Here is a 24,884-nt window from a genome sequence, read left to right on the forward strand (position 1 = left end):
CTCCCTAGTGCTTTTCAGGCCCAGGAGGCAAAAAAACCCCTGCTCTCTGCAATTACTTCTGACCATCGGGCTGGATTGTGAGCATTTCATCTTTGCATTCCTGCTGTCCCTCTGCTCGTCCCCCCATTCTGCAGGTCTCCTTCCTCAAAAACATGAACACTGAACCACGTATCCTAAATCCACAGATACACGCCACAGACCCATGAAATACTCCCCTCATCCCGCAACGGATGAATGTTAATGCTGGCTATTGAACTTACACAGCATGGGGCTCTTTAAACCTGCCGACCTGTTGAATCTGGTACATTAAGTCCCCGCCATTCACGTACTCCATCACAAAATATAAGCGATCCTAAAAAAAAAAAAAAGAACACGAAAATTAAGAACAGCAGCAGAATTACGAGAGCAGGGAACGGAGTGAGGCTGAAGATTAGGGGTAGATATATATTCACAGCCACCTAGCTCCCAGCAGAAGTGCCACTTGTGCCTTCAACAATCTACCCCTAGCTCTATAGTGATATTTAGCATATCGTTGCCATTACCGGGGCCCACCTTCCAACACTATGCAGACAAAGCTTGGGTCTGCACGATGCACATAAGGTCACCAGACCGATACCAGCAAAAATTCCTTCCTCAGTGTGTGAGTGTGTGTGTGTGTGGGGGGGGGGATAAAAAATTGAGGTTTTGCAATTTGGTTTTGTCTGCACGGGAACAAAGATGAGCCCTTTCAAAATATTTTGCAAGACACGGAAGTGAGCGACCTGCCCCAGAATAGCCAGTGGGCAGGGAGGGTGGGTGGGGCACACCGGTGTATTTCATGGAGGAGCACACTGGGCTGCATTCAAGACTTGGGGTATTTTTTATCCTGGCTGAGGAACAGGGCTTGTGACATCATCCAGGTGCAGGCACAGGGGGCTGGAGGTGGGGGAAAGGTCCCCTGGCCAGGTGGATACACCTCACACGCTGCCGGAAAGAACCTGAACCTGTACTTCAACAAGAGAGGCGGTAACGGGTCCCGCCTTCGGGTCCCCAGCGAGTACCTCCTCCAGTGTGTGCAGGCCGCATGCACACTGGCCTTTCACCCCCACCCCCCCCAGAAGATGAGCAAAGGGAAGTTCAACACAATCCCAGGCAGGAGCCTCCTCCACAGCAGGGCAGCAGAGGGCTCCAAGGATAAAACAAGCGTCAGGGACTTGGGGCAATATATACAATTAAAAGGAAAATTATAGGCCGCAGAGATAATTTGGGGATATAAAGGAGCAGCCAGATACAGTGGTCATTCAGCAAGCAAAACTTGAGAGGAGGCTTTTGATTCCTGGACTACAATAATGTGAAATATTTCACCCATTGTTTCCCTTCCGGCTCTCTGCATTTCTCCTTGAAATAAACCTTGCCCTGCTTCCAGGACTACAAGAGCAAGGAAAGCAGGAGATAGGCAAAAGTGAGCATTACCGCCATTAAAAACAATAGATGAGCACTTGGTAAACCAGCTCCTCCAGTCAGAGAAAAGCATGCAGTAAGCGTGTCCTCTGCTTTCGAAAAACACATGGACTCTGGCCACCTCAAGGATAATTAAACACGATAACCAAGGGCCCAGCAGGTGACATAAAACATGACATTACAGGCATCTAAAATAGGTTTAGACCCATCTGATGGCTGGAAGATTTGCACATGCCCCTCCATACATGTGCACACGGACATGTGCAGTGGAGGGAACTTGCATTCTGAAAGGACAGTCACACTGGTATAATAACTGGAATCTCAAACAACATTGCACTTGTTCAGTACAGTTACCTAAAAGTATCAATCATCATCAACAGGGAAGAACATTAAAAAGGTGGCTACTCGATACAGCCAAGCCTGTACCAAAAAACTTTCCTTGAGCTTCCTTCACTTTGGAGGAAAACAATGTTTGTGCTTTAAAAAAAAAAAGTGTATAGATAGATATAGATAGAAATATTGCTTCTTTCTTTTATATAGATATAGAGAAAGAGAAGCCAGATGGCTGACCTGACTGCAGGCTGGAACAGAAAGCTGTATCTCCAGCTAGGAAAAGCAACTCTGAGCCTCAGTTTGGAAGAAAAGAGCCAGGATTGTGCCGGGAGAGTGGAATAACTGAACTCGCTGAGAATTCGCACATTCCACAGATGTTCGATTATCGCCTGCCAAGACTTACCTAGGATTCTGATAAAACACACATGCCCCCTCTCACACCCAACGGCTGAGTCAGGAACAATGGGATTCTTTGGGTTTATTCAGGTCCTTTTATTCTACTGATTTTATTTACCATTTCTCCTGCCTTGCTTCACACTCCAACTTGGAGGCAAAGGCAGGACAACACCCATTATTATCGCTTACTCTTATGGAAGTGCTCATCTCCGTCCTGGCCCACATAGGAACAAGAGGTGCCTTTACGCTTGATGGGCAGTTAGCAGCAGTCCTTGAGGCCTGGCTTGTGCTGGCTGTGCCTCTGGGATTATAAAGATGCCAGAGTCACACTCACCTTTTTCCAGATTCGCTGGAGCGCACGGGCTTTTAGCTGATGGTGCAAAATTTCCCCGTGATGCCTGAACCCTAATTCTTGCATTCTATGAGAGGGGGATTTGAGATTTTTTCTTCTTTAATAGTCAGTTGAACTAACAGCGCAGGCTGGGAACTGTGCTTTGGACTGTGCTCCCAGAAATCAGAGGGCTTGCGATTGCATTTGATAATACACTCTGCTACACGTTTTGATTACATTACGAACATGATTACTATTTAGCTACTGTAGGTCTCCCAGAAATAATCCTGCACTGACTCACTTCAGATGCACAAAGATGGTGTTTGAAAGAGCTTCCCCTGCCATATTTTGATTACTGCTCTGCAAAGCTGGGCCACACACTTTAAATACACGGTATGTGTTTAGTAAATCCAATTGCCGGGATAATATTAAAGTGTAATCCTCTCAGATGCCACTGGCATCCGTCTAAAGGACTATACCGATTACTGTTCCCTGCTCCTGCTGACAACTACTTGGGCATTTTCATTTACAAGTTGTTCAACAGCTGGCCAGAGACTGCTTTAAAAAAAGCTATTTATTATTTGCAGAAGTTAATAAAATGTCTATTTCAATCGGAAATTTCTGGATTTCCTATTAGCTTTCACCATCTGCTCAGCTTCTTAATTCCAAGCAGCAAATACTGACAAAAGTGGTATTTTGCTACCTGGACTGTAACTCAAACCCTAGACAAAGGGTCTTTCTGAAAGGCTTATGGCCCAGGTCTAATTCAATCAAGGGCCAGCTGATAAATTTGCCAGGTTCCCAGCCTGAGGTGCCGTGTTTGAATATGCACACCTGGAGGAAGTGTTTGGTGCATGCAGCCATCTTTGCATGGAAGTCTGGTATAGGACAAGGCTAGCAAGAGGGAAATGTATGCGAGCACCTTTCCATGCACGGTTCTTTGGGTGCGCAGAGTGAAATCAGAGGCAGGCTCAAAGGGGGCGGAAAATCTGGCCACATATTTAATTAACAGATTTATTTACAGGCATTTCTATAGTGCTTCAGAGCAGCTGCAATGTCTCAGTATCACCCGAGGTATGGAGAGAACTTGGGTGGGGGGATTCCCTTCTCCTTGGATTCAGATAATGAGGTATCTCAGGGGCAGGACTCTACCCTTCACCCCTGCCTGAAGTGACTGGAGCCTCTTCTGCTCCACAGCACCCCAAGCTGGTCTAGATTCCACAGTGCCTGGGGGGGAAGTCACCCACCCTAACTTTCGCATTGGATACAAACCCTTAAGTTACACAGGGCCTCTCTGAGGGCCATTTTGCACAGGGCTGATGGCAACGTAAGGACTGCCCACTTACCATTGTTTGAAAGCAGGAGTGAAGCTGTGTTAGGAATGGAGGCTTCCCAGCCAGAGCCAGCACTCGCTTCTCAACCATTGTGCACTCCACGTCATCGTCCTGAATAACGACGTCCTTCTTCAGGATCTTAACGGCATAGAGCTCATCAGTGCCTTTTCTTTCCGAGAGCATGACCTGTGTGGGAAATGGGAGAACTGTTTACACTGTGCGTGTGCCCGGGCTACATTTCTACTTTGTCATCCCAGATGCCAGAAGATCCACATAGGGGTGGTTTATTTTGCTATGGCTCCCATTACCACGGCACGAGAGCGTCTCGGAAATATTTACCCTCCCAACAACACGGTGAGGTAGTTTAATCCTTTTATCCTCATGTCACAGATGGGGAATTGGGGTACAGAGATACTAGAGGTCAGATTCTCAGTGGTATCTACCCACATCTTTAGGCACGTAATACCATTACAAATCTGGCCCTACATGAGTTACCCCAGGTCAGATGTGGAGTCTGTGGAAAAGCCAGGAATTGAACCCAGATTTCCGGTCCAGGGACTTAACCACAAGACCAGCCTTATTCTCTGAGTGCCCATCCATATTTGGGGTGCTCTGAATGGAAGCACCACTAGTGGATGAGTCTCACATTCAGAGAGCTTCAGGGAGTCCTCATCGAATACCACAGTGGTAAAAAGTTATGCAACTATCCTAATTTGCTTCCACTTTGTTTGACAGTGAATGGAAGGCGGCACTCTTTATACCCCCAGGGTAAATTGAAACACAATTATTCATCTGGCCCCTCACTCAGCAACTGCTTTACTTCATGCAGAATAAACTCGTTCACCTAATATTTTAAACCAGTTGTGTCAATCTGCAGATTTATTTATTACAATAAATGGGGGCTGCCGTCTCCTGCTCATGAGATTTTGTCTCATTAATCAAATCGACCCGAATGAGGACTCCTGAAAATCCTGCCGACACCCACAGATTATTAAGATACATGGTTTCAGTCTGGTGTGGGCTGCTGCCAAAACAAACACCGCTCACCAGTGGCCACGTTTTGCTTCCCATTTTCTCTCTCTCGTGTTAAATTCAGATCGCCAGTGGAATGGAATTACTTTACATTTAAAAGAGCCTAGTCACACTGAGAACATACGTTAGGATGTTTTGAAAATAAATTAGGAGAAATGAACAGCAATAGAGTGGAACAGAAATAATGTAAGACCAGAGCAGAGCTGGGAAAGGCTAAGCAGCATCCCATGGACTTTGGAAAGGCAAGAGAATAGAATCCCAGCAAAGATACCGCTGTTTGGGTGACAGGAGATGTGACCCTAAGAGCGCCACAATCCCCCCAGCAGAGCGTCCACGGTTCTGTCACAGCAACTTCTATCTGGCCTGACCAACTCACGACACCTAATACATTGCTGTCGTGGTATTTCTCTACAAAGAATGTTGCATAAGGTATCAAATGAAAACTCGTAACATACTGGTCATTATGACCATTGCATGATGGATGTCCAGATAACAATTAAGAAGCTGTATGTGTAGACTGCAAATATGTTTAAACCAAGCAAACCAGGCAGGGCTGATAAAGGTTTCCCAAATAAAGGAACCTTGACTTGCCGGTCTGCCCAGGTCTCTCACATGTAAATGGAGCAGGGTTTGCCAGAGACAGTGGGGATTATATTTGCATATTGAGTCAGCAGGAAGAGCAAATTAACAGAAGGATGAGAACAACAGCATGGCTTGTGTTGCTGAAGAATAGAGGGGAAGATGACCTTTTTTCCTGGGGTGCATTTCACAGGATAGATCTCAAAGATTTACTGGACTGTAAGAAGAGGGGGAACAAATCTCTGCGGGAGCAAAAAGAGCAGCACTGTTTACATCCACAAAAGCTGGATCCTGGCTGGCGGGTGCTTCTGACACAGAGGAGACTTTCGGTGAGCAATCCTTGGTCTAAGGCAGTTTTAGACATTACGTTTAGTCACTAGAAAGCATGTTATACTTTTGTTTTATTTAAACCATTTTCTGTTTTCATTAGCCTTGCTTAGTATCACTTGAATCGCTGTTCTTTATTAAAAAGCTCATTCTTGGCTTTACTAAATGTTCCTCTCAGTACAATATATTCAAGTGTGAATCCTCAGCCGAGCCAACAGGCAGGTGTGTTTGTTGTCTCTCTGGAGACAGTGGACTTGGTAATTTCTGTGAGTGTCCAGTGATGGGCTGGACACTGCAGGCCAAGGCTCTTTCAAGGGGCTCAGGCACTGACTTGCACCAAGTGTTCTCTGCACGGTGAACTAAGGGCTGGCAGAGTCCTGAGGAGCATAGTGGGCTGGTAACAGACCGAAGTGTCAGGGAGCTGATGCACAGTCTAGCAGCAAATCTCTTGCGTGCTGAGGCAGAGGAGTTACAAGGTAATTTACGGTTTTGGATGCCCCCAAGACAGTGTCACAGGAAGTAGATTAAATACAGTGACAATATCTATGTTTCACCGCAGGGTTAGGAAGGGTTTAATTAAATAGGGGTCACGGGGCCTAATTCTACTGTGGTACAGTGATGTAAACTGAGAATAATGCCAGAGGTGTGCAGTTTTATATTTAAATGAGTGTAACAGAGCAGAAGGTGTCTGAGTCTGTCTAAGATTAGTAGATAAAGCCCTGGTGATGAGCATAGGTCAAGTGTTTTTGCAAATATTTGCATATTAAAATGAGAATCCCAGCTGGTGAGGACATTCATTATTACTCAGTTTAACTAATGTAACTCCACCACCTGACAGTTCCACACAGCTGTTCCATATCAAAGCCCAGCTAACTCATCCCCACAGTTTGCCATGTGGCAGGTTAATGGGATTGCCCATTAGATGGGAAAAGCACGGCAGTAAGACAGAGGGACTTGCCTGAGCCAGGATTAGACTCTCAGTGTTCCCAACTCTCTGCTCTTTGCTCAGACCAGGAGACCACAGTTCTGTCCTCTTACCCGACAATGGTTGCAGACAACTGACCTGAGACAGTACTGGGCCACATCCTCAGCCGGCAGCACTTGGCATCCTCCACTGAAATCAAGAGGATTGCTCTTGTGCTTACAGCTAAGCACGTGCTTAAATACTTTACTAGACAGCAGGCCAGAGTGCTCAGCATCCAGGATGATCAAGCCCTCGGGGCCTGCACCGAAGCTCAGGAAAACCCTTGGGAAGATTTCCATTGACCTTAATGGGCGTTGGGACAGATTATTATTCATTATTATTATTAGTATGGCAGTAGCACTTTGAGTCCCCAGTCTTCAAGTTGAAGTTCAAATACCTCAGCAACCTGGTTGGTAGGGGTGTGCGTGCGTGTGTATTCACTGGGCCATGAGGACAAAAACATGAAGAAGGTTACTAGCATGTGTCCTTTCTTATTTGGGACAATGTCATAGATTCATAGATACTAAGGTCAGAAGGGACCATTATGATCATCTAGTCTGACCTCCTGCACAACGCAGGCCAGAGAATCTCACCCACCCACTCCTCACCTATGTCTGAGCTATTGAAGTCCTCAAATCGTGGTTTAAAGACTTCAAGGAGCAGAGAATCCTCCAGCAAGTGACCCATGGCCCCGTGCTACAGAGGAAGGCGAAAACCTCCAGGGCCTCTTCCAATCTTCTCTGGAGGAAAATTCCTTCCCGACCCCAAATATGGCAATCAGCTAAACCCCGAGCATATAGGCAAGATTCACCGGCCAGATACTACAAAAAATTCTTTCCTGCACCCTGATCCCTTGGAGAGGAAAGAAGGTCAATCCACCCTCTGGTATTTTTAAAACCATTGCTTGGAGAAGGTATGTCCTGAAGCCTCAGAGGGAAAGGTCCCTAGTTTCCCTTGACTATTTTTCACTAGCTCGTGAATGACATCAGGAGTCAAACTGGGGGTGGAGGAGAATGATGTTAACACTTCTCTGAACATGAGGTAAGTTCTACCCACCTATGAAGCTAGAATGAGATGTCACGGACAACTGACCATGGGGATCTTCAGAATATACTCACCATTCTTTCTTGTAAGCTTTAATCATCAGGGAGTTCCAAACACTGACATATAAGTCATCACCATTAGGGTTCAGAGCTGACACCCTAACATCTCGAGAACAGCGAGAGTTTGCACCTCCTAGAGGTGCTGTTTTAGGCTGCCTGCACATTCAGGCAGAAGCTGCCAGTCTGCACTTAAGATAGCCACTGCCTCCATGAGGGCTAGAGGGTCTTAATTTGTTTTTTAATGAAGCATAAGATGTAGGAACAAGACCTGTTTAGCACGTTGCCATGAAACAGCCCAATGAGGGACAGGGACAAGGAGCAAGAACCTTCTTGCATTTAGTCACAATTCTCCTGTCAATTCACTGCATGACTTGAACAAGTCCTTTACTCTCTCTGTAGTTAGGTTTCCTCCTCTACAGAACTGGGATAGTTGTACTAGCCCACTTTGCAGGAGCATTTCTAGAGATAAATTGATTATTTCCTGTAAAGTACTTTGAATATGAAAAGTGATATAGAAGCATACAGTTAAGATCGCTTTATTCTGTCTGCTTGCACCTGACCTGTACAAGCACTTACAATTTTGCATGAACTAAGGCATGTTTTAAATTGATCATTGACATTTATCCTTAACATTCTCATGTAGGCAGTTCAGGTTTATAAGTCACCCCGATTATGTTTTGACAGAGTTGATTTTAATTGATCAAAAAGGACGGGCTTTGGTTCCTGAAAGCCATCTGAAGAAGGGAGATGATCTGGAAGTGAGTGAATAAACCATATAGTTCACATCTGGAAGGATCAGGGCTCCAGCTGGCTTGACACCTCTTTCTGAAAGGTTACATAGAATCATCGAACATCAGGGTTGGAAGGGACCTCAGGAGGTCATCTAGTCCAACCCCCTGCTCAAAGCAGGACCAACCCCAACTAAATCATCCCAACCAACAGGAAGGAGATTCCACCACCTCCCTAGGTAACTCATTCCAGTGTTTCACCACCCTCCTAGTGAAATAGTGTTTCCTAGCATCCAACCTAAACCTCCCCCACTGTAACTTGAAACCATTACTCCTCGTTCTGTCATCTGCTACCACTGAGAACAGTCTAGATCCATCCTCTTTGGAACCCCCTTTCAGGTAGCTGAAAGCAGCTATCAAATCCCCCCTCATTCTTCTCTTCTGCAGACTAAACAACCCCAGTTCCCTCAGCCTCTCCTCATAAGTCATTTGCTCCAGCCCCCTAATCATTTTTGTTGCCCTCCGCTGGACTCCTTCCAATTTTTCCACATCCTTCTTGCAGTGTGGGGCCCAAACTGGACACAGTACTCCAGATGAGGCCTCACCAATGTCGAATAGAGGGGAACGATCACAGCCCCCGATCTGCTGGCAATGCCCCTACTTATACAGCCCAAAATGCTGTAAGCCTTCTTAGCAACAAGGGCACACCGTTAACTCATATCCAGCGGCTCGTCCACTGTAACCCCTAGGTCCTTTTCTGCAGAACTGCTGCCTAGCCATTCGGTCCCTAGTTTGCAGCAGTGCATGGGATTCTTCCATCCTGCACTTGTCCTTGTTGAACTTCAATACATTTCTTTTGGCCCAATCCTCTAGTTTGTCTAGGTTCCACTGTATCCTATCCCTACCCTCCAGCGTATCTACCACTCCTCCCAGTTTAGTGTCATCTGCAAACTTGCTGAGGGTGCAATCCACACCATCCTCCAGATCATTAATGACATCTCTAAAGGGCATCTCTAAATCTTGTGTCTCCGCATTAAGGCCACAAAAGGGCTGCTTCCTTGCAACCAACAGCAGGAGGAGTCTTGGTTGTCAAGCAGAGGAATCATGATGGGTTTCAAACCTTGGAGAGTTGGGGTACTTTTAAAAAATTCTGTGCCCGGAAGCTTCCAGGAGAGAGTGTGCATCCTTTTGGTAAGAAAGCTCACTGAGGGACAAACACACTGGGACGTTTTCCCTGAGGTACAAAAAAAATAAAAATTGATTACACTTCAAGATAAAAGCCACTGGAGTGCAGGGTTCAGTAACTAATTATGTGGTGGATTCAGACACTGCTTAGTGAATTGGAGCCTAGCCCTCCAAGGTGAAAACCCCCAATAGACTGATGGATGGTGCTGAAGTTATGTCCGTGTACATTTCTCATCAAATTGGAGGGCACATCTGTTGCCACATCAGTGTTCGTAGTGTCTGCAATGGAATGAGAGGCCAGAATTTCCTGGTGTACAAAATTAAATGGGAAAAAACTGCTCTAGGGTTTACTGAAGCTGTAAATGTTTTATTCAGTGGCTCTCCAATGGCATACCGACGCTGAAACGTGTGGCATGCATCTCGGTGTGCTGGCCTTCCGACTGTGAGCCAAGCAGTTCCACTTCACAAAAATACAGGCGGAAAAACAGAGCTCCTTCTCTGCAGCTGCGTAAGAAATCAGGGGGCACTTGCACAGAGTGTGTGTGTTGTGTGTGCTACGAAGCCTGGGTCAACGTATTACTCTGTTTACATCCAGACTGAGAGACACGTGGGGTCACACAAGTGTAAATGTGGAGTTGCTTCACTTAAGTCAGTGGAGCCACCCTGAATTCAGACCTGCACAACCGAGGAGAGGCTCTGACCCTCGCCCTGTGTGGAAGGTACTTTCCAGGCTGCTAGGGAGAGGCATTCTGTGCAAATAAGGCAGTGTAGTGTCTGCAGATTTTGCTTCCTTGCTGTACTCACCTACATCACTTTAGCAGCACCCACAGCACCTCAAACCCTATAAATACCGGAGCAGAAGAGAAAAACACCACCACATAGGCGGTTTATACCATTGTCTTCCGTGCCATCCTACCGCAAATTGTGACTAAAACTGATCTATCTAGGTACTTATATGACCCTCATCATCACAGTAGCTGAGTGTCTACTAAAATGTCTATATAAAGTGATTCCACTCCAAGATAAAAATGGCCACTGGTGAGCAGTCTTCAGCAACTGTAAATAATGGTGTGATGGGTCCAAAAATGAAGGCTCTCCCCCACTCCAGGGAAATAATCAATCCTAGACATGCAGAAGAGTAAGTAACCCAAACTCATTCAGTCAGGGGATCCTGCCAACACCCTGATCTGCAGAAGCAAAAGGCTCAGGCCTTTCCAGAGAAAAGCCATAAAACTCCAGCTCACTTGTGTGACAGACTGAGTAGCTGCAAAATATGAACCAGCTGCATAAATTTAGCTTTTTATGATTTTGGTTAAACCAGAAACCAATGGGAGGCTTTGCCAACATTGCACTATTGAATTAAAAACAGCCTAGGGAATAATGGGTCTCTTCTCCCTCTCCATTTACTAAAGCTCAAGGAGAATCCCATAATTTATAGCTGTTTGGGTCTGCTCTGGTCCCGGCTATCAGAGCAGCCAAGGATGGGGAGCATTGGTCTGTCCTCTGTCCAGGAATGGGCCAAGAAGCCCTGGATTCAGTGAGGGGTGGCCTTAGCATCTTGCTAAGCACATTTCAGCCTGAGTCCAGGTGGAAGTGGAGACCAAACGCCCTCTCAATGAAATGTGATGCCATTATTTTACTGAGCTCCCACAGCAGTAACAAAGCCAGGGGAGAACTGTTCCATCCCATGACCCTCAAGCCGGTCTTTGCGGTGGCTTTACCCCTACAGAACACACACTGTAAGATAGATTGCAATTCCTTTTCTGGCACACGAGAAGCTGATATTTAGCTTGATTTATTCCTGTAACAGAGTGTATGTGCTCGGGAAGGTTCCAGCATAATAACTGGAGGCAGTCCAACTCTGGATGAGAAGAGGACAGGTTTGTTAAACTCCACCAAGCCCAATATCTAGGTTTTCCTGATGCTTGCCAGCTGTAGCATGCAAGTGAGGAGAATACTAAGCAGTAAATACTGGCTCTGGGTACCAAAGAGTTAACAAGTTTATTAAACAGGGATTCACTAAAATAGGTTAAATTATACTCAAACAGCTCTTACAGGCTGTTTTGAACCTAAAAAAAATCAATGACTTGATAGGTGGTTTGCCACGTACAGTAAAACATGGAAGTTTAAGCTGCGGCCATGCAGGCAGAGGAAGGAGGCTACTGTGACAGATACAAATTACTGCTAGACACGCTGCACATGTCTAGGGCAGAATTTGTTTCTCAGATCTGCACAGCAGAGCTCAGCCATCCCACGGAGCAGTTATGGGGAACAAGCAGTGAACGTAAGAACGGCCAGACTGGGTCAGACCAAAGGTCCATCCAGCCCAGTATCCTGTCTTCTGACAGTGGCCACTGCGAGGTGCCCCAGAGGGAATGAACAGAACAGGGAATCATCAAGTGATCCATTCCCAGCTTCTGGCAAATAAAGGCTAAGGACACCGTCCCTGGCCATCCTGGCTAATAGCCATTGGGGGACCTGTCCTCCATGAACTTATCTAGCTCTTGAAGCCTGGACAGAGCTAAGGAAACAAGATTCCCCATTATGGGGAAAAGATTGTTTTGTGCTGATGCCACCTTAGACACAGTGCCTCCCTGCCAACATGCCCATTTCACATGCTAGCTAGCTCATGGGCTGGGATGGATTTGATGATCTGCATGGTTAATTTTGAAATGTCCAACAGCTCCCTCTTACTAACGTGGAAAATAAATAATAATAAATGACGTCCTCTCCACCAAGTCCTTAAAAGCCTTAAATCCTCTAAATTGTTTTCCCAGATATCCCTCCGGCAGAGACACGCAGCTGGAACTCCTTGATTTCAGAATGTTAAGGAACAAATGTGAAGGAAAGGATGAGAGGAAAAAAGTGAGGAACACTCCCACTGGAGAATAGCGGGAGCTGGGCTGGATCTAATCACATAGACCAACGTTCTGTTTTAACGAGCACTAATTAGCATATTTATAACAGTCTGTTCCACAGAACAGTTGCTGTCACATTCCCTTACATAAGCCACGATTCCAACTGGGGGGTTTGTTAACGTTTCTCAAAATAAAAAGAAGAGGAGAAAAAACTCTTAAATTCCCAGATGCCAAAGCAGTAGACTTTCAAAGGGATTATTTGGGGGGGGGGGGAAGAGGGGGAAGGCACAGGGGTAGAGAAAAGAGTGGGCAAAAGCAGCGGCTAGATTTTAGTGTTGTTTTAAACTGCAGTTTGCTAGGGTCTGAGATAACAAACACGAAGGCACTTGGGAGAGGTCACGGCTGGCAGAGAATGTTTAGATGGTTTGTGACTGAGCTACGTTTAGTATCAATTTGACAGGGTTACAGGGGAAAGTTGAAGACCGGTTCCAATGTTCCTGGGTGAGAGAGGGATTCGGATTGATTGACTGGCTGAGTGCATGTGATTATTTAATACTGCTGATCAGTCACAAATTAATTGTTTGGGGGCCCACCGCTTTCTGTATGGGGCTGTGATTTTGTTGTTTAAAGCTAAAGAACTAGAATAAACCCACATGAATCTTCACTACTATTTTAGCTTTATAACAAAGAGCAAACAGCTAAAACGGACCCTCTCCAGAGCTGTCTCTTTGAGAAGCTCCTGGGGCAGCTGCCCAGAGGGAGAGTCTGGCAGGTTCTAAGGGTTGAGGGAAGGTAACACATTTGCCTTTCGGTAACACCTTTTGGAGGATCTCAAAGCCCCCACAAACATTATTTACTCTGTGAAATATTCCCATTTCCAGATGGCAAAACAGAGGTTGTGACTCGCTCAAGGTTGTGAGTTGGTGCTAGAGCAAGGAACAGAACCCAGACCCCTGACCCTAGTCTTGGTCTAGCCATGAGAGATTATGCCTCAGCCTGCTGGTCTGGAGTAATGAGGCAGAGCCTAGATTAGGAATTATTATGGACACATGAATGTCAAGCACCGCACTGTTCACAGATGTACGAACACATGGACCTCCTCAGACCGCACCTTTCCAAAGCTTCCTTTCCCCAGCACCATGAGGAAATTAAAATCTGACAGTTTCATCCGATCTCTGTTTCCATTGTTGTCAAATTTGGAAATCGCATGTGTCATCCTCTCCTCAGCTGCCTTGGCGCCTGGACCAATCCTGGCTCTCTGAAAAGGGAAGAGTGGGGGGAAAAAAATCAAGTGAAATGACAAGACCGACCATTTTTAAGAGTGAGTGTATGTTAAAGGGATTATTTCTAAGCAAAACACTAGGCTGAGCTGTGAATGCCTTTTCCATATGAACAATTGAAACACGACCCAGGTCACAATTTGGTAGGTTTGCAAACATAATGTGCTGCATTGCTCCCCGTATTTTAAAACGAATCTCCTTGGAAGGTACCTCCCCATTATCCCTCCCTGGAGAGCTCAGAGGTAGCTCACTGGCTCCCTCCCTCCTCTCCTGCAGCTTTCACAATATTGGGAAAAGCTAACTTGATTGGTGAGGGGAGAGCTTCCCACAATGTATCGAAAAGAAATTAGAAACAGAAAAGGACACCACCTAGACCACTCCCCTGGGGACACTACACTGCATATTTTCCACTTCTTTGTCCTGTCTCTCTTTAAATGCCTTTGTTCATGGGGCTTCCACCATTTCCCCTGGGAAGGCATTTCCTTAGAACAGGGAGTCTCTAAACTCCAGCTACAATACAGAGAATATTAACTCTTACTGGAATACTTTTAAGTAATAAATCTGCGGAATGCCCTTACAAATTGCTATGAGAGGGAACAACCAGGGAGTGTCGCCAAGCATGCCACAGGTTAACCAAACATTTAAAACTCTGTTCTCCGCCGAGACATGCGAGAGAATGCTCATCAGTAACAGCACACATGCAATAAGATCCAGGAAATAAAAAAAAACACATGGGCTTAGAGGAGCTGCTTCCTTTACAAAGGCAAACTGTATGCGTTGGGTCCTTGGCCTTATGCGCAAAGGTCTGTTAAATACAAACATATTGGAATAAAATAAGGGGAATTTTTACCCAGCCCAGACTTTATTAACATCTGATATAAAAGAGAACTGGGCTCCTCTGGCATTTCAGGCTGAATGCATGAAACCACAAATACATTTCTGAAAACAGACTCGACAGTGCTTCTTCTTCTGCATCCTCAAAGCAATCACACAAGCTGGCTGAATCACAATTGCTTATTAAGAAGCCTCACAAAAGACATTTTTAAGCACTAAAGCTCATCACTTGCTCTGTGCCTTGTCATTGGTCCAGTGGCTATCTAACTTACTGAACCAGAATTTGTAAAAGCTCTCTCACAATGAATTCAGTTTTAATTTTTAGAAATATGCCACACTGTAGAGCCTGCACAGAGCTCAGTCTAGCATGAAATTCCATTAACCCGATTCCAGCAGTTCAATTTTAGTGTCGCTCACAACTCCTCCAGATAGGAGGCTCACAAGTAATCACCAAGACTTTGCTGGCGCTAATTGGTTATTGCAAGGCTCTCCCTGCTGTAAAATTCTCCATTCAAGGTCACCTGCAGCACCTACCAATATCTGACAGAAGGCCTTGCACTGGAAACAAAAGAAAATTTTGCAAAAACCTGAAACCATTGATGTCTAATTGCAGCTGCAATTCTGAATGAGTGCTCCAGGGAAGAGGTTGAAGTCATTGAGCGGCCTCATGTCTAAGACTGGCTGCAAACAGAATGACAGCCTAGGAGCTGTGCATAAGAATCTATAATCCTATTGTTTTTTTAAAAATCCACTGAAACAGCCTCCCAGAAAAGTGCAATTTTCCTAAGTAATTTTTAGACTTTTAACCAATGTTTCCAAAGTTCTCTAGCTAAGGTGGAATCCTGCCCAAACCCTTCATATTTTCTTATTGTTCAGCACTAGACATGTGACAGTGAATAAAATCCAGGCGCTCCCAGCAGAGGGCAGGTTTCTGCTTCCCCTACTTGGCCCTCTGGTGGATAGCTCCATCTGGCATTCAGCACTGGAGCTGAAATGAAAGGCAGGCAGCCACCTGCAGACTTGCCTGCACTCATGTTCGCCTCTCACCATTGCTAGCACTGGTCAGAGCTGAATTAGTGAAAGCAGCAGTGGGGCATCTGGTTGGCAGGGGGGGGAAGGGGGGGGCGGGCGGTAAGCCGAGGGTGGACACCACACCTGATGGGAGTTGGAATGAACTTTCCCCACAGTCAAGTTATTCCATCAGTGCCCATCTACTGAAGCACCTGATATTAGCCATTGTCAAACAGAACATTCAGCTAGATGGAGCTGCTCTGATCTGCAATAGCAATTCCTAAGATGTTTTTTACTTACATACGATCATAATTCATGCACATGAGGGTGCAGAATTAGGGATGCATGTTTCATTTTAGCCTCAGCACTTCTTAACACTGTGTCCTTAACCATGCACACTTGGTATTGGATTAATATGGTTTGGGGCACTGAATTTGACTTAAGAGGTTTCATATTTGTATAATTAAACAAGACTTTGTACAATTAAACTAGCTAAAGCCCATCCTGGGTTGTACACTTTTGCCTGTAAAAGTTCTTACCAGGTCACATTCCACAGCCATTTTAATACAGGTGAAAATCCAGGCACAATGAAGAGGAATATTTATATTAGGGGAAAACTTTTCCACATGATATAGACAGCCTTAAAAGGCGTTCTTGTCAAGTCAAATTTGACACCAAATTCTGGTCTGTGAAAACAAGCTGTTACAAAATTTAGGACCAATTTTGAAGTTTCCATGACATTTTAAACAATACACATTCCCTCGGGGCGCTTGCAGTCCAAACACTGCAATACTGCGTCAGTGCATGAGAACCTGAAAGTGACATTGGCTAACCCAAGAGTGAGACTTTCACTGCTGAGGAAAATACAAAGAGCAAAATGAACAATATAAGGAGCAAAAAGTAATCTAAGGGTTTTAATTTGCTCTATTTTAATAGTCTCAAGTATTATTAGACAAATAGTATTTTCTTAAATACAATTTATAACCCAACTATCTGTTTAAACGCGATATTTACAGGTCTTTTCTATTACTGTTGTCCATACTAATGTTGCTAGTAATTGAGGTTTTTGTGTCTCAGGAAGTTTTCCCTCCATCCCATTTCGTCTAGTGTGTAACCTGAACTTGTGACACCACAATAATGTCTAGGATAGCAGATAGTGAGATTATAAATCCGGAAAGATCAGGCAGTGTGTTTAGCAAAACCAGAAGGGAGAAAGCCCTTAAAAACACACAAGTGGTCTATAATACTAGACCACAGAACACAGCTGACCACTCCTCAAGTAAAAGTAACTTACTTTCTCTGTCATTGTGCTCATGTTCCCATGCCTGAGTCAGTGTGAAAGTCCTTTAACATATTTTAATACACTCCTAATGCTCATGTTCTCTCTCTGGTTTATAACTAAATCATTGCAAATGTTGTTACAAAAATAAAAAAGCACTTGACCATCATTATCCAATCCAATTTGTCATAGTTTATTTATTGCACCTGACTCTATGCAATACCAGCTGATGTTCACATCTATCAAGATGTCCCAGCAAGTAGCTGGTAAATGATAAAGAAAATTGGCAAAACGTGCAATGTAAGCTTCACTCTATGCCTGTTTCGGAACTCTTTGTTAAGCCTAGGGTACTTACAGTTGCAGGCATAAGTCTGAAGGAAGCTCACAGAAAGGCATATGGCAATCAATATTTCAGCCAGTAATAACACTGCATGCTAAACAGAACAGAGGGGCCATAAGTTGCTGAAAAAAGGCACGCAGACACGCATTTTAACATGTCTTCTGTAGCATACAGTGCTCCGTATCATTCTTTTCATGTTTACTTCCTTTGCAATGTTTTCTACAGCATCTCAGAATATAAGACTGAAACTTTGTCCTATTGATTTGTGCTGCCCAGAAAAGCAGGATCAAGCAGTACTAATGCAAATCGATTGGTGGATTCTTTTTATCCCTTATCATTTTAACTGAAATGACAGAACTCTTGCCTGCTGCATTACAATTAGTGTCACAATGCATTCCCATGACCTCTCAGGACACCCTAGGAAGGCTGTTGCTGAACGGACAGGCGAGTTAGAGATTTCTGTCTTAAATCACATTTTCAGTTCCCAGCAAATCTATGTTGTAAGGAAGCACTAAAGAAGGCTAGAGTATCCTCATGGACTGGAATACTGAACTGAGATCATTCTGAATTTATTTCTGGTCTGGGACGTGCTTTAATGTGATTCCATTGCAATGTCAACAAATCCAAGAACAGGAGGAAGATTGTTAATTGTTACATTAGGTCTGGTGTGAAGTACAGTGTTATTCAGTCATAGCACTGTAGGTCAACAAGAGCCATATTAAAGCTGCATTAGTTTCCTCTTGAGTACACAGGCAAGACACACTTGAGCATTATGAGATGCTACATATCTACGCAAAGAAATAACTAGGCTATGTATGATAGTTGTGTAATTTAGAATGATGTCCACTAGACCAGCGATTTCATTTCACACACAATTTATGGACAGATTACAGCTCTCCAAATGCAATACAGTCACCTTCATGAGGCTTTTACTATGATGAGAAACCAGGGAGGAGACTGAGTCAACTGCCATTCTAGGAAAGAGCCACTGGGGCCTACCCAGCCCCAAATAAAAGATTCTCCCTTAGGAAGCTCTTATAGGGTCAGATCAAAAAACCCACTGAAAATACAGTGAAAAGACTCCCACTAACTTCATGGGCTTTGGAGCAGGTCCCTGGTGCTGCTAGCAGCCAAGTCATGGTGTCTTATAGGTGGCATTAACATCCTGCATTGAGGTCCTTTTTAGGCTTCGTGACACAACCTTGTGCTTGTAGCAGCTAAGTCAGGCTAATTCACCTTGGGACAGTCCATGCTGCAAGGCTCCGTGCACACGCTTCAGCTCCAGGAACCCCTGGGACCTTGAGTGAATTCTGACCATCACTTCCCAGGCATGTTTCTTTCCAGCACTGTCTGTGCCAATTAAAAGGATTCCCCTGAGCAGCTATTCAGCCGAAATCCCTGTCTCTTCTAGTAGCTGATTATCACAAGTTTGAGTTTGGCGCAGCACATCAGCCTGCATCCTGGCTGTGAGGGTCACACGTCAGTAATTGAACAGATGGTAGGATACAGGGATCCTGCAGAAAGAAGGTTTTTTCCTTCCCCTTATTTTCTCCACACAGTCACCAAAATGCTGTGGGTTTGCATACAGTAAACTGGAACACACAACTATTTCCAATGTTCCACAGAAGCTTTTTGATATGACAAGTAACTGACGAGAAACACTGAAAGGCACAAATGCTACAGAAGAGATTCTGCGTGTAACTAGGTCAGCGTGCCCCGCCAGTGTGACACGTCTCAGGGGACTGACGCCTGGAACCCAGCTTCCAAAAGGGGGCTTTGCTCGCTTCCAGCTCCTCCCTTCAGACACATTAGCCTGATGCTGCCGCCATTTTTCATTGCATTTGCTCTGTGTATTTCATACAAATGCACCATGACCAATCTGACCTTTGCTGTCACTTGGCCTTGCCAATCAGTCTATGGCCCAATGAATTTAGCTTCCAATTCCTAATATGTCAGACAGCGTCATTGTGCAGGCACACCAAGCAAGGGAAGAAGTGCTATCTACAGTATTAAAAGGTAACTCGTTAACTTGTGTATAGGGCCCCATTGCTCCTCCACGGATTCCGTCAACACTTTCTGTCAGTTAACAATTTAGTACAAAACGCCTATTAAGGATCAATTTCTAACAAGTGTCAATTCACAGGAATGGTCATCCTCTCAAAGATGAAAGAGATCACCACCCTAAATATTAGATAATACACTGGAGGTTACCAGAACACAACATAGGAAACAGAACATGTGCAGAATAATTTAAGGATTCCTCTCCAAGCTTGGTCTCCAATCCAATTATATCAATATCTTAGTTTATCTTCATTAATCATATTAATTTATAACCACACCGACTACAGATAAAACAGATTAATAAATTCCATGATATCGTACTTCAAAACTGTGAGTAAAATTGCAATTTCAAACAACGCTTCCAATGTTCTGACATCAAGTGTATGTTAGGCCATCACAGGACATGATCTTCATCCTTCTTAAAATTAAAAGATAGCCTTGAAAGTGTATTAACGTAATGATTTCCTCTTCTGGCTACATTTATGTTCATTCTGACAAACACAAAAATTGTATAATCTCAAATCCTAATAAAGAGATCAAATCTAAAGAGTTGAGAATGAAATGGTAAAGCTGAGTTTATTATAAAGCTTTGTGTTTAAATAAGAAATATAAAAGCTGCCAAAAATTAAAAAACAAACAAAAAACACAGCCTGATTGGATCACAGCTTCATGCCTACTGTAAATTATAGATCTGTGGCTCTGATCTGAGCTCTCATTAGCACAGACTACTACAAACCAAAGCTATCCAAAAATTTTACTTCAGTGCAATGCTTTTCTAGCTTAATTGTAGATGACATAAAGAATCCTGTGCACACCTCTCACCTCCTAAAATAGCTTCTCCAATTGATGGCTACCGCACAGTTCCAAAAAAGCTAAAATCAACACACACAGATCGCTGTCTTTTCAAATTAAAATACAATATTGTAGAGAAGTGACAGGGTTAACTCATGCAATAAATTAGAAATAACTCCTATCAGCACCAACAGTCATCAGCGTATAGCTGATGCCCCCCCGCTACAACTTCGTGCCCTAGTGAATCTGCATACTGGATCTATACCTTCCGCAGCCTTTCCATCTAATTTATGAAATAATCCACTGCAGTTGGTTCTACTTATCTGAGCTGCTATTATAAAACACACAAAGGGCGTAGAAACGCACAGTGTCACTGAGTCTGTAGGGTCTAAATGTTTATGTTAAGATCAAACGTGATTTGCAGTATGTTTTCCTAATGACAACCTTTAATACCCACTCAAGCCAAGTGCTCTTATGAAGACAAATATTAGGACTCCTGGGCCCAAACAATAGATATTGGAAGCTCTCTTTGAAGCAATGGTGCAGAATTTAATTAAAGGTTGTCAAGTAAAAATCCTATTGCGTGTCCTCAATGCCTAGTTAACATTCAGATGGGCTGTGGACTCAGTGGAGAAAATGCACGTGTACAAATGCAGCTCCACAGCGGTCACTCATTGCTGAAGCAAATTTGGGTCTAGGGCTCACTGCACAGCATCAGACACTCAGCTGGCGTAAATCAGCCTCGCTCCATGGACTTTGATGGAGCTTTGTTGATCTACACCAGCTGCAGATCTGGCCTCAATCTCCATAATCAAAGGCTTGAACGTTGTGCACAAAACCTCCAACTCTGGAGTTTTGCTATTTGAAGACTGGACAAATTGGGGCAAGTTTTCTCATGTCATTAAACAAATGGCTGTTCAGAAGCAGAAAACCTCAGTTAATTGCTGTGTCTTTTGCATGTACGGAGTCCCAGGAAACAGAGTAAATAGAATGAATGCCTAGAACAGCAATGTTCCTTAGGGTTACTCCTTCCAACTTTGGGGGCAGGGGGGAGTGTTCATGGACACCAACTTCTCTTGGTGAGAGAAACAAGCTTTCCAAAACTTGCAGGCTTGTCTTTCTCACCAACAAAGTGTCCAGCGAAAGATGATACTTCACCCACCTTGTTTCTCTAATGTCCTAGGGCCGACGTGACTGCACCCACACTGCATACACAGTAAAAGTGTTACCTCCAAATATACCCATGAGTTTAGTAAGCTTCTGCACTGATCACTTAATGCATCCAGGTAAAAACAGCTGGGAGGCTTCAAGTCTCTGAAGTGATCTTTAGTTAAATGCAAAGAAATAACTCCCCTCCCCGCCCCACAAAACCAGTGCACAGCTCTGGGTGGGATGAACGTGGGCAGGCTACCCACAGAGGGGCACAAGAGCGAATGAAGCCCTGCCCTATGGCTGTACAGGCAGAAAAGGGGAGGGGAAGAGCATGGGGTTGGAGCAGAGCTCTCCTCATTGATCTTCTCTCCCTCCTTGGTGAGATGTGGGCAGGCAGGAAATGCCCTTTACTGAGAATGACCTTTCACCCCAGGTCTTCAGGCCCCCCACGTAGTGCTGGCTATAAGGAAAGGTGATGGGCATTTGAGACAACTCCATTCACCTCAAATTTCTGTCTGAGTTCCTCGTTTCCCTCTTCTCCCTCCGGGGGAACTGGGACGTTGAAGTATTCCCCCTCCTCCTGGCTCAGCAGTTTAAACCTAGATGGAAAGAGCAAGAACAGCACATAACTAAGACAGGCCTGAACCTCAGACACCAGGCACAGAATCACAGAACCACCGGGTTAGAAGGGACTGCCAGGGTCATTAGTCTAACCCCCTGCCAAGATGCAGGATTTGTTGGGTCTAAACCAGGGGAAGGATAGCTCAGTGGTTTGAGCATTGGCCTGCTAAACCCAGGGTTGTGAGTTCAATCCTTGAGGGGGCCGTTTAGGGATTTGGGAAAAAAATTGGGGATTGGTCCTGCTTTGAGCAGGGGGTTGGACTAGATGATCTCCTGAGGTCCCTTCCAATCCTGATATTCTATGATTCTATGATCTGAGACAGATGGCCCCAGCCTCATTTTGGCTTGGCTGTTAAACACAACTGTCCTGCTCCATTCCCTTTTCCCTCTACACCTATGATGATCTCCTGGGTTTGAAAGAACCCAACACTTTATACTCACAATACCCCCTTCATCAGATTTCCTGCTGTGTCTCTGGAACACCATGCAGGTGGGAGTGTTATCTCTAGGCTGAGCTGGCATCCTTTAGTGTTTGGTTGTTTTCCTCCCCACACACAACAGCATAATGCCCTTCAACGAGGCACCTTGATAGGCGTTTTTGCCAAGTGCTATAGACACCAGGAGCCATTGGAGCCTGGTTTAAACTAAAAAGAAAAGGAGGACTTGTGGCACCTTAGAGACGAACCAATTTATTTGAGCATGAGCTTTCGTGAGCTACAGCTCACTTCATCGGATGCAACTGGATGCTCAAATAAATGGGTTCGTCTCTAAGGTGCCACAAGTCCTCCTGTTCTTTTTGCGAACACAGACTAACACGGCTGCTCCTCTGAAACCTGGTTTGAACTAGGGGCCCGACTGAAAGTCTATTGAAGTCAGTCTTTCCATTGACTTCAGTGGGTTTTGAATCCTGCCCTCTCAGCCAAGGCAGTGAAACTGGTAGTAGCACCAGCGAGAGAGAGACTTTGGCACTGCTGACCCGATCGGCTCCCAGGGGGCCCAGGACCAGAAGAGCAGGCCAGCTGCGTGTCGCCAGAGCACTCGGGGCGGTGGGGCTAGCGCAGCTGCAATGGCCGTTTCTGCTCCCGCGTGCTGTTCCGCAGCATGATCTGGGAACCCGTGTTCCCTGTAAACTGCGGGTAGCAAGAGCAGGACATGGAGGGGCTAAGCAGATGCTGCAGCACCTGCTGGGGAGCAGGCCAGAACCTAGGTGATCGGGCCAGGGCTGGGAGCAGCTACCCTCGGCAGCCAGTGAGAGAGACGGAAATGGCCGGGACCCGCCCTCCCAGCCTGGAGCCAGCTGCCCACCCACTCAAGTCTCAGTAGCTCCCCATGCACGTAGCCCACCCTGCTCCCCCTCCTATCATCTGCATCCCCTCTCAAAGCGAGCTTCCACTGCCTTGGAGAACAGCCACAGCCACAAAGTGTGCAGCAAAGCAAAGATTTCCACACAAATGGCGGGGGAGGGGGGGGAGAGTTTAGCCAGCAATTAACAGAAATCTTGGAAATGTCATTCAGACCTGAGGTATTTTATTCAGCCCCAGGCAAAGCCTGGGCTCCATCAGCGAATTCCTTTCTACAGCAGCCTGCGAGGGGCTGGGGCCATTATCGGCTGGATGTTATCTAGAGAGGCTTGTGTCTGCAGTGAATGAACAAAGTGGTATTTGCATAATACAGGGACGGCCTCTTCCTTTGGGCCAGCTTTCTCCATTAACTGCAGTTGTTTAGATATGAAATATGCATCAGAGCCTTCTCCCAGAGTTTATTCTAGCCAAATGCTGTGACAAGGAAAGTTACTTAGATTTCCACTTACACGATTTTTAAAACTCAGTGCGAAACTCTGTATCATGCTTTCCATTGCGCTAGAAGGGGGCGATGGACTGATCCCAGTTGGAGAGCACACATTCCTGCAGGCAACCATAAACCTCGGAGGAATTTGTAATTCAGTTTCTTTCCAGGAGAGAGACACTGCCTCCATTTCAGGTATATTTTAAGGGAATGAGGCCCAGGGGACCTGAACGTGGTTTCGGGAGATGGGATCTCTAGTTCCTGATCTCATTGTTGCAGGGAGCCTCTGTCTCTATGCTTCAGCTTCTCCATCTGCACAATGGGGCCCGTAAGACCTGCCTTCCAGGGGAGCCGAGAGGCATCAGTGACGTTTGCCAGGCACTCAGAGCTCCAAATGTGAGAGGCAGGGTATTGTTACGACTATTTCATTAGCAGAAAAGCCTGCCAGGAAGGAGGTACTAATATAACCGGACCAGAGCACTGTGTTCCACTAGCGAGGTAAGTTACCCATCACTGAGCAGCGCGCAGCCCAGCCGTGCACCTTCCTGGCGGTTCTGGAGAGGCTATTCCTGGAGCTGCTCTGTACTTTTATAATGATACAGACACTTCTATCCAGAAACCCAGATTTTGGAGGTGGAAAAGGTGTAATCCCATTCCTCACCTTAAACAGGGGTGGACCTACTTAATATTTACAAATGCCTTATCAGGCCTTCTTGACACACACACCACCCCCCTCCTCCTTTCTTCCCCCTCCCACGCCCCCAGGAGCTATTCTGCAGGATCAAGTGGGAACCTGGACAAGATAATATAGTAATAGGGTGATGTACAGGCATATTTGTTCTGGAATGCCACCACCAGTTAAAAATAACAAATTACAGTTGTAGAGCACTTGTTGATTATTCTGTTTTCGAAACGTTCCTTCTCTAACTGCTCGGAGTTAAATTAGAAATACGGGCTCTTACACACTTTTCCCTCTATATCTGCAAAGCAGTTTCTTCAAAGAAAAAGTGGAGAATCCAGGGAAGCTTTTTGCCTCCCATAATAAGTGGTCCCATCTGGTTTTTTGTTTGCAAGACGCATACAATACCAGTTTAAATTACTATACTTCACATGGTAAGG

At 45.2% G+C, this 24,884-nt stretch overlaps 1 protein-coding gene across 3 annotated transcripts in view; it reads right to left on the reverse strand.

Annotated features, from left to right (window-relative positions):
* Positions 1–24,884, reverse strand: part of PRKCB (protein kinase C beta) — a 249,941-nt gene that overhangs the window by 53,943 nt on the left and 171,114 nt on the right. For all 3 annotated transcript variants that reach the window (XM_073361648.1, XM_073361647.1, XM_073361649.1), the window contains 4 exons: positions 21,862–21,958; positions 13,722–13,868; positions 3,847–4,020; positions 261–352 (listed from right to left, as the gene is read on the reverse strand). In XM_073361648.1, coding sequence (XP_073217749.1) covers positions 261–352; positions 3,847–4,020; positions 13,722–13,868; positions 21,862–21,958 — 510 coding nt within the window. The remainder of the gene's footprint in view (positions 1–260; positions 353–3,846; positions 4,021–13,721; positions 13,869–21,861; positions 21,959–24,884) is intronic.

The sequence above is a fragment of the Lepidochelys kempii genome, chromosome 10 (genome assembly GCF_965140265.1).
Source record: "Lepidochelys kempii isolate rLepKem1 chromosome 10, rLepKem1.hap2, whole genome shotgun sequence".
Lineage (NCBI taxonomy): Eukaryota > Metazoa > Chordata > Testudines > Cheloniidae > Lepidochelys > Lepidochelys kempii.